Consider the following 17,056-nt stretch of genomic DNA (forward strand, 5'->3'; position numbering starts at 1 on the left):
TCCGCTGCTGACTGCTATTGATTGGAGTGAAGATGAACCCAACAGTGTCACAAGCTGAGGATAGTCCAAACCCTGGATGGTGTGACTTTTGATGCGATTCACGCCCAGTCACTGTCTCGCCTGTCTGTAAATTGGGCCAGAATGATACGGCACGGAGGGAAGGCCATTCGGCCCACCGTGACCGCGCCTGTGACAGAGCGATCGATTAGCCCCACGCACCCCGCCATGCTCTTCCCCCATAGTCCTTTTGAAGGCTATTACTGAATCTGCTGCCACCACCCTTTCAGGCAGCGCGTTCCAGATCACGACGCCTCGCTGTGTGAAGTCATTTACAAAGATAGTACATTTCGGTTTAATATGGAGCGGGTGGTGGGGAGGGGGAGTGGGGAGGGGGAGTGGACGGGAAGGGAGGGATTTCAGGAGAGGGGGAGGCTAGGAAGAGGAGGAGGTTTTGGGGAGGGTGTAGATAGAGGTGTGGGTGTAGGTGGGGGTGGGAGGAGATTTGGGGAGGGTGTATGCACTGAGGGTGTAGGTAGGGGTGGGGGGTGTGGGAAGAGATTCAGGGGAGAGGTGGGATGTAGGTAGGGGGTGAGGGAAGGGTGGGGGTATGGGAGGAGGTTCAGGGGAGAGGTGGGATGTAGGTAGGGGGTGTAGGTAGGGGTAGGGTAGGGAGTGGGGGTGCGGACCTAAGTGAATACAACTGTATCTGTGGTCGAATCCAGCGTTACATCACAATGACCATTGACCAATCAGAATTCAGTGTGCAAATGAGCTATGATTTAATTGAGGCCATCTCTTCCACCCTTTCCTCTCTTATCCCCCCCTCTCTTCAGCTGGTAAAGGGAGTGAATGGGGGCCTTTCCAATGCAGCTTGACAGGACATCTGTCTATTGTGCAAGGGCTGCATGTCTGTTCAAAGTTTGGTTCCCTTGATGGTGGACATACTGCCCTTTGGGGGCGATGAATCCCACCAGACATGAAGCCAACATCCCCCTCTCTCCATGGCTTTTCAACCCCCACCCCCACCCCCGCCATCACCCTCCTTTCCGTCAGACATTAATTGACCCCTCCATTCCTCTGCCTTCCGTCATCTTGTTGTCTCTTGCAATCCGGGGGGGGAACGGATGAAATGTTGCGGACCCCCTTTGAAAGTGGACGGAGCCAAGCTCCAATGGTACAGATTTGTGTCAATGAGCATGTCTCCTTCACAAAAAAACGTAATGTGTACAGTTACCCAGTAATTGTTGACTCGATGAATAGGCTTTACATTTGGTGGAAGTATCAGTTACACCTTAAGGACAAGAAAGTCGCTGGACAACACTTAAAAAAAAAAAGATCGCTAGCTTGAAACCAATCCACCTGTCGACAACCTGTGTGTTCCATCGGATCCAGTACTGAAGCTGGTATACCGGCCACCACCCAACATCTTCATCGTTCCCGTATCTATTCTCCCTCTCTTTCCTTATACACTTTCCTCCATGGTCTACCCCTATCCCGCCCTCCCCTCCCCCCCTTCCACAAGTTCTCCTTTGTGTGCTCGCACCCCCCCCCCGCCCCCCCCCGCCCCCCGCTCTCTGTAAAGGCAGGCGGGCTGATGGCCGAGGTGAAGCGACAGACTTGGCAAACGGCCCTGCGCAGGTGATGACGTCACTCGGTCAATGTCACGGAGTCCTCGCGCAGTCGCCAAATACGGGGTGGGGTCGGGGACTGCCGGTGTCAAGCGTCCTACTTTGGGGGGGTGCGGGGGGGTGGGGCGGGGGGGGGGGGCTGGCGCGGCGGGGGGGGGGGGGTGGGGGTGAAAGGTCAACAATGCCCCCCCCCCACTTTTTTTTAGTCCTCCATTGCAATCGAGGCACCCCCCTCGGCCGGTTCCCGAATCAGCCTCTTGAGCCTGTTATTGGGCGGACCACGAAGACCAAGGACACCAGTGCCACGTCGCTGAGAGGCGACACACTCCCACATGTCGTCTCTCTGGGACATCGCCTCGACAGCACGATGCAGGGAAAAGGTGAACACCTAGGTCACTTTTTTCTAAATGGCTAAGGCAGTCCAAATATAGAATACGTTTTGAGAGACTGTAGCACATTTTGGTGGGGGGGTAAGTGGGGTTGGAATAACTATTTGAGTCTATTCTTGTATAGTTTATATATATTTATAAATATTTGAATACATTTATGCAGCCTTTAATGCATTTTATGTAAAGTCAACCAGAGGCACTTATAAAGATAATAGATGCATTTGCATTGCAGGTTGTAGTGTTATTTTTTTTAAAGTTAATTCTGGGTCTGATCATGTCCCATCTTTCTGGTGTGTTATAAGTCCACTGTAACCTTCACCCTTTACTCTTAATACTGGTTAAACAGGTTAAAAATCACAGTCCTTATAAAATGCAAATGTGAGATGCTCCCACCAAACTCAAAGCCATGTTACACTGTACAATGTGTGATGGCATCGGGTGCCAATTTGAGTGGAAAAAAATCGATTCCTATGGCTGGAGAGATCATTCTGAACTGGTTTTTTTTCTCTTTTTTTTTCTTCCTTGATGGTTGCTGTTTCTCTTACAGTTCCCAGTGTTCAGCGATGATGGCATCCCCCCCCAACCACCCCCCTCTCCCTCTCTCAACTTTACTTGCGTCAAGGAAGGTGTCAGGTGGTCTTGTCGCTGGCCAATGGGAAAGGCTCGAAACTATCAGAGGAACCAGGACTGTGGAGAGACCGGGGAAGAGAAGGCACAAGTTATTAATAAGATAAGACACAGAGGGTTGAGCCTTGTTCATCCATCTCAGCTCATGCTATACCATCTGTTGCATGCTTTGAAAACTTTTCTTCCTCCACTTTTTGTGAACATTTTACTCTTATTGGTGAGGACCGTCAGTGAGGCACCTCCCATTTCAGCCACTTGTTGGCGAGGAACTGTCCCAAGTCAGGTACATAGAAATATAGAAAATAGGTGCAGTAGTAGGCCGTTCGGCCCTTCGAGCCTGCACCACCATTCAATATGATCATGGCTGATCATGCAACTTCAGTACCCCACTCCTGCTTTCTCTCCATACCCCCTGATCCCTTTAGCCGTAAGGGCCACATCTAACTCACTTTTGAATATATCCAACGAACTGGCCTCAACAACTTTCTGTGGTAGAGAATTCCACAGGTTCACAATTCTCTGAGTGAAGAAGTTTCTCCTCATCTCGGTCCTATATGGCTTACCCCTTATCCTTAGACTGTGACCCCTGGTTCTGGACTTCCCCAACATTGGGAACATTCTTCCTGCATCTAACCTGTCCAATCCCATCAGAATTTTATATGTTTCTATGAGATCCTCTCTCATTCTTCTAAATTCCAGTGAATAGAAGCCTAGTCGATCCAGTCTTTCTTCATATGTCAGTCCTGCCATCCCGGGAATCAGTCTGGTGAACCTTCGCTGCACTCCCTCAATAGCAAGAATGTCCTTCCTCAGGATTAGGAGACCAAAACTGCACACAATACTCAAGGTGTGGTCTCACCAAGGCCCTGTACAACTGCAGTAAGACCTCCCTGCTCCTATACTCAAATCCTCTCACTGTGAAGGCCAACATGCCGTTTGCTTTCTTTACTGCCTGCTGTACCTTCATGCCTACTTTCAATGACTGATGACACCCAGGTCTCGTTGTACCTCCCCTTTTACTAATCTGTCACCATTCAGATAATAATCTGCCTTCCTGTTTTTGCCACCAAAGTGGATAACCACAGTTTAGCTACAAAGTGAAGTTCCCTCTATTTCCCCCCCACCTCAACCCCAATGCCAAGACCAGGTCAATGCAAACATTTGGAGAATGATGTATGGACCTGATTGGTGTTAACAATTGGAGAATTATATACAGATCTGGTTGTGCGAAGAATTGGAGAATGCTCTGTAGACCTGGTTAATGCTAACAATTGGAGACCGACCTATGGATCTGGTTAGTGCTAACTATTGGGGAATGGTGCACATGAGATGCACCAGTCTGACATCGTTCCGTCCCCCACACGAGCGATTCTGCGGCATCCCTGAGCGAGACTGGCAGTTTCTGGGCTCCTTGGCAAGTGGATCACAGCTGTCACCAAACTCATTTCACCGATTCTGCATTTTAAAAGTTACCACAGGGAAGGTTGAAATGAGAAATGCTTGAAGCATTGCCCTTCCAATGGGTCATGTTTAATTAGCACAGTCAGGGAATCACCTCAACATATCCAATCTGCCTATCCAGAAGGAACGCTCTTAAGAAATCCCCCCCTGATGCCCCTGAAGGTTAACATGAAAAATGAACAGCAAGAGCAGAAGTTTTGGGAACAGTAAAAGGCTAATAGTCCAAAAAAATCCGTCCCCCTTTTGATAGACCTCCATCTATCTACTTCACTATTGTACTTCTCTCCCTCCATATCTAATGTCCTCTTGAACCTATCTATGCCATCCATTTCAATGGCCTTTTCTGATGACTTATTCTACAACTCTAATGGATGTAAAGGTCTTGCCTAACTTCCCATCTTATTCCTAAATTTCTAATTTTGAATTAGTATTTGTACCCTTCTGCAGAGTGACCAACTTGAGTCAAAGACCGCACTAGACCCATCGTATTCAGCCCTGCCTACATACATTCCATAGATGATGTCCGCATCAACCCAACAGCACCCTCTAGCTGTACTACATTACAGGTACAACGCCTGGAATCCAGAATCCTCGGGACCGAATCCGTGCCGGATTTCAGGTTTTGCCGGGATTTCGGACCTCGCCGCCCGCCGATCCTCCGCTCCTCACCGCCCGCCGAAATGTCCACTTTTCGGACAATTCCGACTTTCGCCATTCCGGATTCAGGACTTGGTATTTGACCATTTTTGTGTATAATTACTGGTACGTCATTCCCAGTCCTAGCCAGATATTTAACCAAAAGAACTAGTTGACAGAGACTTGGTGACTATGATTCTACTAATATGAATAAGTTAACAGACATGATTGTATTAAATGGCGGAGCAGGCTTGAGGGGCTGTATGGCCTACTCTTATTTCTTATGACAGGATTGGTGGGGCCTGAAATCATGTCGGCCAACTTTGTGTTGTCGATGGATTTTTGCTGACCTATCTCAGGATGCTGACTAACTTCAGAATTTCCTGAAAACTGGTTCACGTTTTGATTTTAATTCATTTACGGGAAAGTTAACGTCGCTGGCAAGGCCGGCATTTATTGCCCATCCCTCATTGCCCTCGAGAAAGTGGTGGTGAGCCGCCTTCTTGAACCGCACTGCTGCAACCCATGAGGTGTTTTCCAAGCACTTTGATACCGAGTGGCTTATTCGGCCATTTCAGAGGATAGTTAAGTCACATATCGGTAAGATCAGATCAGGATTTCCTTTCCTGAAGGACATTAGTGAACCAGATGGGTTTTTATGACAATCCAGTAGTTTTATGGTCCATTTTTTTTTAAATTCTAGATTTTTATTTAATTAACTGAATTTAAATTCCCCGAGCTGCCGTGGTTTGAATCATGTCTCGGGATCATTAGTCCAGGCCTCTGGATTACTAGTTCAGTAACATAACCACTATGCTACCGTTCGCTTAGCACTCAACTCCCCTCTTGGGGCACTAAACACCAATATCCCAGTTGGAGGCGGTAAACATCACCCAGCACTAAAGTTGGTGGCTAGGCGGTGTCACCACCTCAACCCAAGCCAAAATGAATTTTTGGCTCTAGAGTCATCGAGCCATTACTGCACAGAAGGAGGCCATTCGGCCCATCGAGTCCATGCCAGCTCTTTGTAGAGCAATGTAGTCTGTCCCATTTCCTTGCTCTATCTGGTAGGTTACTGATAAATAAGATTTAAAAACTTGCATTTATACAGCGCCTTTCACAACCTCAGGATGTCCCAAAGCGCTTTACAGCCAATGAAGTACTTCTGAAGTGTCATCGCTGTTGTAATGTGGGAAACGCGGCAGCCAATTCACGCACAGCAAGCTCCCGCACACAGCAATGTGGCTGGATAATCTATTTTGGTGAAGTTGATTGAGGGATAAATATCGGGCAGGCCACAGTGGGGAGAGAACTCCACTGCACTTCTTTGAAATTGTGCCCTTGAGAGAGGGGCCTCGGTTTAACATCGCATTGAAAGACGGCACCTCTGACAGTGCAGTACTCTCTCAGCACTGCCCTGGGAGTGTCGGCTGAGATGTTGTGCTCAAGTCTCTAGAGTGGAACTTGAACCCAACAACCTTCTGACTCCAAAGGCTCCGGACAACACATAAATTACATATGACAGAAATATGAATGTTTGACAATGACATGATAACACACACACATTACAATAGCCAATCCTGACTGATGACTCGGTTGTGTGGAGTCAGAAGGTTGTGGGTTCAAGGGACTTGAGCACAAAATCTCAGCCGACACTCCCAGTGCAATGCTGAGAGAGTGCTGCACTGTCGGTGGTGCCATCTTTCAATGAGGCGTTAAACCAAGGCCCCGTCTGCTCTCTCTCTCTCTCTATCTCTCGGGCACAATTTTGAAGAAGAGCAGTGGAGTTCTCTCCCCGGTGGCCTGTCCGATATTTATCCCTCAATCAACTTCACCAAAATAGTTGTCACATTGCTGTTTGTGGGAGCTTGCTATATGTGAATTGGCTGCCGCGTTTCCCACATTACAACATAAGGACATAAGATCGTAAGAATTAGAACCAAGAGTAGGCCCCTCGAGCCTACTCCGCCGTTCAATAAGATAATGGCTCATTCTTGACCTCAATTACACTTTCCCACCCAATCCTCATATCCCCGAGCCTCCAAAAATCCATCTATCCCAGCCTTGAATATACTCAGAGACTCAGCATCCACAGCCCTCTGGGGCAGAGAATTCAAAGATTCACCACCCTCTGAGTGAAGAAATTCCTCCTCATCTCCGTCCTAAATGGCCGACCCCTTATCCTGAGACTGTGCCCCCCTGGTTCTAGGTTCTAGACAACCTCTCAGCATCAACCCTGTCAATCCCCCCTTCAGAATCTTCAGAATACCACAAGACTGTCAGGCCATGAGTTGGACATTGCAGTTCACCGCACAGTGATTTCTGAAGCTTGGCGGAGCTGCCCTGGAGGAGATAGGATGCACTTCAGCAGAATAAATGAGGTAGAAATCAGTCAAGCTGTACACTTCCTAGCAGCCAGCTACAGAACAGCCAAGGACTTGGAAATGAGAGTGAGTTATGATCTGTTACAGGGATGGGGAAAAGGGAATCAAAATGTTATAGAAGATTTTTTAACAAGTAATAAATCATTTCAGTGCTCATAAATAATTGCATCTGGGATTGAAATCTGACATCGACATTTAACGTCTAGTTTGAAATATTTACTAAAGGTGGTTTTAATCTGTTCCTAATTTGTCTTGCCCGCCGTCATAATACTGCCCTGAGGCAACTGCCGTTAATCAGCTTGCCACCAAGGGGTGCTGTTTCCCTACTCAACGGACACAAAGAAAGTGCAGTGAAACTTCTCACAACTCCACTCCCACACCACTCCTCACGCACTGTTACAAAAGGGGATATTTATGGGCCCGTCACTCACAACTGTCCCGTCAGCTCCCCTTGTGGGGCTGTTTACTGGGTGTCCTTGAGATATCCTCTGTGTAAATATTGCACAAGGAGGTCCCGATAACTACTTGCAAATCATCAGTTGATCAATTTGGATTGTTGTCAGTACTTGGAATTATATTAACGGTTTTAATGAGTACAATTCACCAGGCTTGAAGGAAGAAATAGAAGTATAATGTATCTATATCTAGCTATCTAATCTCTCTCCCTCTCTCTCTCTATCTCTGTCTCTCTTTCTCTCTCTCTATCTCTGTATCACTCTCTATTTCTCTTTATCTCAGTCTCTCTATCTAGCTCTGTCTCTCTCTCTCGCTCTATCTATCTATTTCTATCTATCTATTCTCAACTACACTTCAAATAAAATGTACTTCATTGGCTGTAAAATGCTTTGGGGACGTCTGGTGGCCATGAAAGGCGCTACATAAATGCAAGTCTTTCTTTTCAGAGTTTTAATGTGCTTGGTTGCCCAACAGATTTTTACCACTAATGAGGTGTTCAGGCTTACCCAAACCTGCTTTGAATCGCCATGACAGGGTTCTTATAATTTCCCCCTGAGGGTAATGATTAAGTCACGTATGTATCTATCTATCTACTCTGTATCTAATCTTTAGATCTATCGATTTATCTTTCTATCTATCTATGTATGTATCTATCTATTCTGTATCTAATCTCTCTCTCTATCTTACTCTCCATCTATCTACCTATGTGTCTATCTATCTATCTATCTATCTATCTATCTATCTATCTATCTATCTATCTATCTATCTATCTAATTGATCTCTCGCTCTCCCCCCCCCCCTATCTGAGGAAGCCCACTGAAGCTGAATTAATCACAAAATGTTGAGGATAAGTTGGACAAACGGTTGAGGAAGGAAAGTATTAAAGGATGCGGGGAAAGGGGAGGGCAGTGGTACTCGAGCGTGTTGTTGGATTGCGATGTGGAGTTGGTGCCAGAGGAGCCTTTTCCTGTACTGAAATGTCTATTTTCCTATCCCGGCGAGCTGCACGCACTAAAATAACCGCACAAAATCCGATGAATCATTAACAGATTCACAAGTATCAGCAATGCTGAACTTGCAGCGATAACACTATAGTGCTTCTGCTTCGTGGCAACGGCCAAAGAGCAGGCAGCAAGTCAATGACCAGGCCGAGGCTTAAATAAATGACCAAATATGGGATTGAAACCCCCCCCAACCCCCCCGACCAATAAGGTTAGAAGCGCATTCTAAATAACATCGGATAGGGTCGAGTGGTAGCTGGTGGTTTTATTGGGACTTGTTCTTTTATTTAAAGTAGAAATTATTTTTATAAAATCTCTTGTTGATGTGGTCTCCGCACTGAGGGATGCCAATGCTGGGGACTGGAGTACTTTCTGTGCATTAATATCAGCACCAAGAACTCCCTGGTCAGGTGTAGCAAGGATTTAATGCAACATAGAGCTCCCCCTACTCTGCCTCGATAACGTGCCTTAATCATTACCCTCAGGGGGAAATTATAAGAACCCTGTCATGGCGATTCAAAGCAGGTTTGGGTAAGCCTGAACACCTCATTAGTGGTAAAAATCTGTTGGACAACCAAGCACATTAAAACTCTGAAAAGAAAGACTTGCATTTATATAACGCCTTTCACGGCCACCAAACGTCCTCAAAGCCAATGAAGTACATTTTATTTGAAGTGTAGTCACTGTTGTAATGTGAGAAACGCAGCAGCCAATTTGCGCACAGCAAGCTCCCACAAACAGCAATGTGATAATGACCAGACAATCTGTTTTAGTGACATTGATTGAGGGATAAATATTAGCTAGAACACCAGGGAGAACTCCCCCCTGCTCTTCTTTGAAATAGTGCCGCGGGATCTTTTACATCCACCCGAGAGCAAACAGGGCCTTGATTTAACATCTCATTTGAAAGATGGCACCTCCGACAGTGCGGCGCTCCCTCAGCACTGCACTGGGCGTGTCAGCCTAGATTCTTGTGCTCAAGTCTCTGGAGTGGAACTTGAACCTACAACCTTCTGACTCAGAGGTGAGGGTGCTGCCCACTGAGCCATGGCTGAACCCCCTCCTCACCCCACCTTCTCAAGTGGGTGTTTGGCAGTTTTCATTTGCCTTACATGAGGTTTACCCCCTCTCTCAACCCACATCTGTTAACTCAGCGAGCTCAGACGCAGGTTGGCACGAGCCAATTTCATTAGCTTGCTGAGTTCCAACTTCCAGTGACACATCTAGGTTCACCAGGTTAATTCCGGAGATGAGGGGGGTTTGACTCATGAAGATAGATTGAGTAGGTTGGGCCTATACACATTGGAGTTCAGAAGAATGAGATGTGATTTTAGTGAAACATAAGATAATGAGGGGGCTCGACAAGGTGGATGCAGAGAGGAAATTTCCACTCAGAGGGGAAACTAAAACTAGGGGACATAGTCTCAGAATAAGGGGTCGCCCATTTAAAACTGAGATGAGGAGGAATTTCTTCTTTGAGGGTTGTAAATCTGTGGAATTCTCTGTCCCAGAGAGCTGTGTCGTTGAATATATTTAAGTCGGAGATAGACAGATTTTTGAACGATAAGAGAGTGAAGGGTTATGGGGAGCGGGCGGGGAAGTGGAGCTGAGTCCATGATCAGATCAGCCATGGTCTTATTGAATGGCGGAGCAGGCTCGAGGGGCCGAATGGTCGAACTCCTGCTCCTATTTCTTATGTTCTTTTCTGCCGCTCCAAATCCCATAAATTGGACAGACCAACTGGTCAATCATCTAAAGCTCCCGCGATCATGCTATGATCAAATATCAAATTACCAAGTCTCCCGCAGCCAGTCAGCGCAATTCAGCTCCCAAAGGTGTCCTCTTACAGTCATTTCAACCCCAAAGTAGCCCCCTTCACCCCGTACCAAAGGGCAGTGTACTAGCAAACTAAAAGCTCATTCAAGATTGGAGTCTCGGAAGCTGATAAAAGGAGGTTGCCCAATCTGAGCCGCGGATGAGTCTAGGACCCTCCCCGCTACTCCTCGGCAATTCTGTCCAAGCTGGGTGTAATGTATGCGGCGGAGACTATGCCCACAGGTTCGTGGAGTTTGTTGCATTGTGAGTGGCTTAGCCAGCCACGTGATGTTCGCAAGACTCAATAAAACCCCGGCCAGTTGGGTTCGGGGGATGAGACAGGTGGTTGTGAGCCTGGCGGCTGAACTGGTAATGTGTGGTGTGATTGTTAAACCTTTTGCTCATAAACCAACCGGTTCTCAATAGCAATGTGTTGCTATGGATTCTTAAGCACAGAACCCACAGAGCGAACATAATACAGTGGGGACACACACTGAGTTCACATGGCAACCCGAGTGAGGCTTTAGAGGCCTGGTATTCCCCCGTGGAACCAGAGCTCACCAGGTCTTCAGGAGATGGGAGGAGTTGCATAGAATGACATGGGCTTTACAGCACAGAAACAGGCCATTCGGCCCAATTGGTCCATGCTGGTGTTCTTGCACAGGAGCCTCCTCCCACCCTTAAGCATATCCTTCTATTTCTTTCTCCCTGTTGTGCGTATCCAGCTTCCCCTTAAATACATCTCTGCTATTTCTCTCAACCACTCCCTGTGGCAACGAGTTCCCCATTCTCACCGCATGCTGGATACAGAAGTTTCTCCTGAATACCTTTTTCAATTTATTACTGATTAGCTTATAGTGAAGGCCCCTCGTACTCGACTCTCCCCCACAAGTGGAAATATCTTCTCTATGTCTACCCTATCGAACCCCTTCATCATTTTAAACACCTCTTTGAGGACACCCGCTGGTATCATCCTTATAAATGGATGCTCCTAGGCCCAGATCATTGACACTATTGTCTTGGTTCTTATTTTTCAACTGAATTTAGAAGAAGTTTGACGTGCCAGAGCTATTGTATGGAAGGGGCCGGGCTGGGGGGGAGGAAATTTACTCCATTTTACAAGCTGTACAATCTTATCCAATTATTATATTACTCACTCTTACATAAGATCCCCAGGCAGAGGCCCATTGTAGTTTTACGCCCATTGTAGTTTTACACTGAGTAATGTATTTGCTTCATGAGTTCTTTGCTTAAGAATTCATAGCAACACATTGCTATTAAGAACTAGTTGGTTTATTAACAAAGGTTGAACAATCACGCTACACATTACCAGTTCATCCACCAGACTCATAACTGCATACCTCATCGTGGATGACCGAGACCCAAGTCGAGGGGTTTTATTGAGTCTTGTGACCGTCACGTGACTGGCTCAGCCACTCACAATGCAACAGGTCTACAGATATTTTAATTCTAACTTTAAACCAAGTGTTCCCTTTTGACAAGGGCACACGAACCCACAAATTTCCAAATAAAACGTTAACGGAAACTTAGATCAAGTGAAAATTTGGTTGATGGGGGCGATGATGCACTCCAGTCCCTCCGGCGCCCACCTCTCACGGAAGGCCGCGAGCGTACCGGTGGACACCGCGTGCTCCATTTCCAGGGACACCCTGGCGTGAATGTAGCCACGGAAGAGAGGCAGGCAGTCGGGCTGAACGACTCCCTCGACCGCCCGCTGCCTGGACCTTGGCCAGGCCCAGGAGCAGTCCTACGAGGAGGCTCTCCGACCTGCCCGCTCCCCTCTGCACCGGGTGCCCAAAGGTGAGGAGCGTGGGACTGAAGTGCAGCCAGAAATCATGGAACAGGGGCTGCAACCTCACACATTTCATATAAACATGGAACACGGACTCCTCCAGACCGCAGAAATTGCAGGCGGCCTGGGAGTCCATGAACCGGCTTAAAAACCAATTGCACGGGACTGCCCCAGGCAACACCCTCCAGGCCAAGTCCCCAATAGATAAAGGGAGGACTCCCGCTCCATTGGGGAACCCCCACCTCCTCCGGACGGCAAGATAGTGCGCCATGGGTTCCGGACAGCAGTCGAGAATGGCAAAATGGAAAGTGTGCAAGGGCAGCCCGTACAGGAATCCGCTCTGCGCAGAACTGAAAGGCACAGAGGGGGTTTCCCAGAGGAGGCTCAAAAGAAGGAGTTGCATTTATATAGCGCCCTTCACCACCATCGGATGCCCCAAAGCGCTTTACAGCCAATGAAGTAGTTTTGGAGTGTAGTAATGTGGGAAACGCGGCAGCTATTTTATGCACAGCAAGCTCCCACAAACAGCAATGTGATACTGATCCAGATAATCTGTTTTTTTAGCGATGTTGGTGGACGGATAAATATTGGCCCCAGGAAACCGCGAGAACTCCCCCTGCTGAAAGTGTAATCTTTGGCATCCACCTGAGCGAGGAGACAGGGCCTCGGTTCAACGACTCATCTGAAAGACGGCACCTCCGACAGTGCGGCGCTCCCTCAGGATTTTGTAATCAAGACCCTGGAGTGGGACTTGAACCCACAACCTTCTGACTCAGAGGCGAGGGTGCTGCCCACTGAGATAGGGCTTGATGCAGGCGATTTTAACCTAATGGAGGGCTCTCTATGCGGGAGTCACATCCAATGGAACTTATTGGCAAAATGAAAGCATGCAGCATCAGAGGGAATGTAGCCGCATGGATGGATAGGTGGCTCAGAATCAGAACGCAAAGACTCGGAGTAAATGGTACAATACGAATAGTCAATGTCCAGGGATCTGCACTGGCATCTCTTGTGTTTGTATATAAATGCTGTGGACATAGCGATAAGAGGAACAGTATAGAAAGTTGCACTTGTTTTTTATTCTGTTCAATGCCACAGGAGATTGATTAGCAAAATATTAAAAGTCTTGGGTATAGCAAATAGAGAGAGAACTGAAAATCATCAAATTATTGTAGCAATTTATTTAAAGGGAACCCTCTCCTTCATTTATTTAAAGGGGCTCACACATTAATTTAAAGGGACATCACTACTACATTTATTTAAAGGGGCCCACTACATTTATTTAAAGGGGCCTACTACATTTATTTAAAGGGGCTCACACATTAATTTAAAGGGATATCACTACTACATTTATTTAAAGGGGCTCATACATTAATTTAAAGGGATATTACTACTACATTTATTTAAAGGGGCCCACACATTCATTTAAAGAGATATCACTACTACATTTATTTAAAGGGGTCCACTACATTTATTTAAAGGGGCCCACTACATTTATTTAAAGGGGCTCACACATTCATTTAAAGAGATATCACTACTACATTTATTTAAAGGGGTCCACTACATTTATTTAAAGGGGCCCACTACATTTATTTAAAGGGGCCCACTACATTTATTTAAAGGGGCTCACACATTAATTTAAAGGGACATCACTACTATATTTATTTAAAGGGGCCCACTACATTAATTTAAAGGGGCCCACTTCATTTATTTAAACGAGCTCACACATTAATTTAAAGGGATATCACTACTACATTTATTTAAAGGGGCCCACTACATTTATTTAAAGTGGCCCACTACATTTATTTAAAGGGGCTCACACATTAATTTAAAGGGACATCACTACTACATTTATTTAAAGGGGCCCACTACATTAATTTAAAGGGGCCCACTACATTTATTTAAAGGGGCTCATACATTAATTTAAAGGGATATCACTACTACATTTATTTAAAGGGGCCCACTACATTTATTTAAAGTGGCCCACTACATTTATTTAAAGGGGCTCACACATTAATTTAAAGGGATATCACTACTACATTTATTTAAAGGGGCCCACTACATTTATTTAAAGGGGCTCACACATTCATTTAAAGAGATATCACTACTACATTTATTTAAAGGGGTCCACTACATTTATTTAAAGGGGCTCACACATTAATTTAAAGGGACATCACTACTACATTTATTTAAAGGGGCCCACTACATTAAATTAAAGGGGCCCACTACATTTATTTAAAGGGGCTCACACATTAATTTACAGGGATATCACTACTACATTTATTTAAAGGGGCCCACTACATTAATTTAAAGGGGCATCATTATTTCATTTATTCGAATGGGGGCAGCTACTTGCCAAACCTTTTATTGTTTAAGTGTGAAGAAATACCACACTCCTGTTCCTCACAGTGAAAGACCACACACATCACACAGTGAAGAGCTCCAACACGGCAATTTGGCACAAAAACAGGAATTGTTCAAACAATCGCAAAGCAAAGCCTTTTTGACAGATTTACGTTTCCGAAGAATTCAGCTCATCCACTCTGCCACTTTCCCTTCCTCCCACCCCTCCCCCCCACCCTGGTGTTCTCCCACCCTCTCCTGAAACAGTAGACTCGCACTGGGGAAGGGATCCAGAGGTGTTGGCACCGCTTAAGGGAACATATAGAGGAAGAGAAGGAGGCCATTGAGCCCCGTGAGCATGTTCCACCATTCACTGAGATCATGGCTGATCTGCAACCTCACCCAAGCGCCATTTGTTTTTTAACATTTGAGCCTGGATAGTGAGTGTCAGCAGGCTATTCCACCGTGCTGGCATCACAGTCAAGCCCTTCATTACTAAAACCACCTATTCCACCTCCGTAGCATTGTCCGTCTCTATCCCTGCCTCACCCCATCCACCATCTTCAACATTCCCTCCCTCCACCACCGGCGCCCCGTGGCTGCAGTGTGTACCATCCACAAGATGCACTGCAGCAACTCGCCAAGGCTTCTTCGGCAGCACCTCCCAAACCCGCGACCTCTACCCCCTAGAAGGACAAGGGCAGCCAGGCCCATGGGAACACCACCACCCTCCACGTTCCCCTCCAAGTCACACACCATCCTGACTTGGAAATATATCGGCCGTTCCTTCATCATCGCTGGGTCAAAATCCTGGAACTCCCTCCCGAACAGCACTGTGGGAGCACCTTCACCACACGGGACTGCAGCGGTTCAAGAAGGAGGCTCACCACCACCTTCTCAAGGGGCAATTAGGGATGGGCAATAAATGCTGGCCTTGCCGGCGACGCCCACATCATAATTAAATAGAATAAAAACGGCTGAGATGGGTAAAAAAAACCTGTGGCTAACCGCCACGAATCATCCAATCGGGTAAGGAAGAGTGTTCACGGATTGGCCGTGGGAACTTGGGGCAGCACAGGATTGGACATGCCGGGTGACCAATGGCAGGGGTGTGGGGGCGGGGCAGTTCGAGGCAAGAGGTCATGTGACGGAACCTCCAGGAATATGTCCAACCAGAGGCGGCAACCCATTGAGTCTGTGTTAAAACCCGAGGCCTTCCTGTTCGCGATGGAGAGCAGGCTGCACCTCTGTCTCCTTATACAGCCTCATTGTTAGATGTCCTGTTGGAAACACACTGCCAGCTTCCCCGCTGGTGATTACAGAGAGGTGCCGATAGAGGCTAGGTTGCTCCTGGTGGGTCGTTTCAGTTTTGAAAAGGTTTAAACCAGCGACCTGCTGCTTCCAAGCCCCATGTGACATCTCCGTGTGTAATGGATGCACCTGGGAGCACGCACATAAGTTTGTAGAGCTGTTGACACCCTGTGTGGAGGGGAGCGGGCAGGTCGGAAGGCCTCCTTGTAGGACTGCTCCTGGGCCTGGCCAAGGGGGCCATCAGCCGGTGCAGACAGCGGGCGGGCGAGGGGGTCATTCAGCCCGACTGCCTGCCTCTCTTCCGCGGTTACATCCGAGCCAGGGTGTCCCTGGAGATGGAGCACACGGTGTCCACCGGTACGCTCGCGGCCTTCCGCGAGTGCATCATCACCCCGGCAACCAAATTTTTATTTGATTTAAGTTTCTGTACAAGTTTAATTGGAAATGTGTGGGTTCTAGTGCCCTCGCCAAAAGGGAGCACTTGGTTTTCTGTTCTAATGAAATAGTTGTCGAGCTGGTGCCCATCAGTTGGGACGTTAAAACCTCTCAGGCGGACGTTAAAGATCCCACGGCACTATTTCGAAGAAGAGCAGGGGGAGTTCTCCCCGGTTCCCTGGGGCCAATAATTAGCCCTCAACCAACATAACAAAGAAACAGATTATCTGGGTCATTATCACATTGCTGTCTGTGGGAGCTTGCTGTGCGCAAATTGGCTGCCGCGTTTCCCACATTACAACAGTGACTACACTTCAAAAAGTACTTCATTGGCTGTAAAGCGCTTTGGGGCGTCCGGTGGTCGTGAAAGGCGCCATATAAATGCAAGATAGATAGATTTTTAACCAATAAGGGAATTAAGGGTTATGGGGAGCTGAGTCCATGGCCAGATCAGCCATGATCTTGTTGAATGGCGGAGCAGGCTCGAGGGGCTAGATGGCCTACTCCTGTTCCTAATTCTTATGTTCTTATGTTCAGTCTTTCTTCTTCATACAGTGTTCCGTCTTTCCAGTGAGAAAGGTTAGAATGCTGGAGCTGTGCACTTCGAGTCAGCACATTCCTTCACACCTCCACGTGTGACTGCTGTTTACAGCTGCTAAATTCCCCCCTCCATCCTTTTGCCACTTTAATTCCTCCTTTTCCTGACTTTCCACCCCACACCGCAAAGGTATCTCTGGCGCAACTCTGTCATCCGCGG

The 17,056-nt window shown here is 47.1% G+C and overlaps 1 protein-coding gene across 4 annotated transcripts in view; it reads right to left on the reverse strand.

The window, feature by feature from the left end:
- Positions 1 to 1,571: 1,571 nt before the first annotated feature.
- Positions 1,572 to 17,056, reverse strand: part of nfixb (nuclear factor I/Xb) — a 506,036-nt gene continuing 490,551 nt past the window's right edge. For all 4 annotated transcript variants that reach the window (XM_070867267.1, XM_070867268.1, XM_070867270.1 and 1 more), the window contains one exon: positions 1,572 to 2,704. In XM_070867267.1, the coding sequence (XP_070723368.1) occupies positions 2,690 to 2,704 (15 nt within the window). In that variant the 3' untranslated portion in view covers positions 1,572 to 2,689. The remainder of the gene's footprint in view (positions 2,705 to 17,056) is intronic.

The sequence above is a fragment of the Pristiophorus japonicus genome, chromosome 24, assembly GCF_044704955.1.
Source record: "Pristiophorus japonicus isolate sPriJap1 chromosome 24, sPriJap1.hap1, whole genome shotgun sequence".
Taxonomy (NCBI): Eukaryota; Metazoa; Chordata; class Chondrichthyes; family Pristiophoridae; genus Pristiophorus; species Pristiophorus japonicus.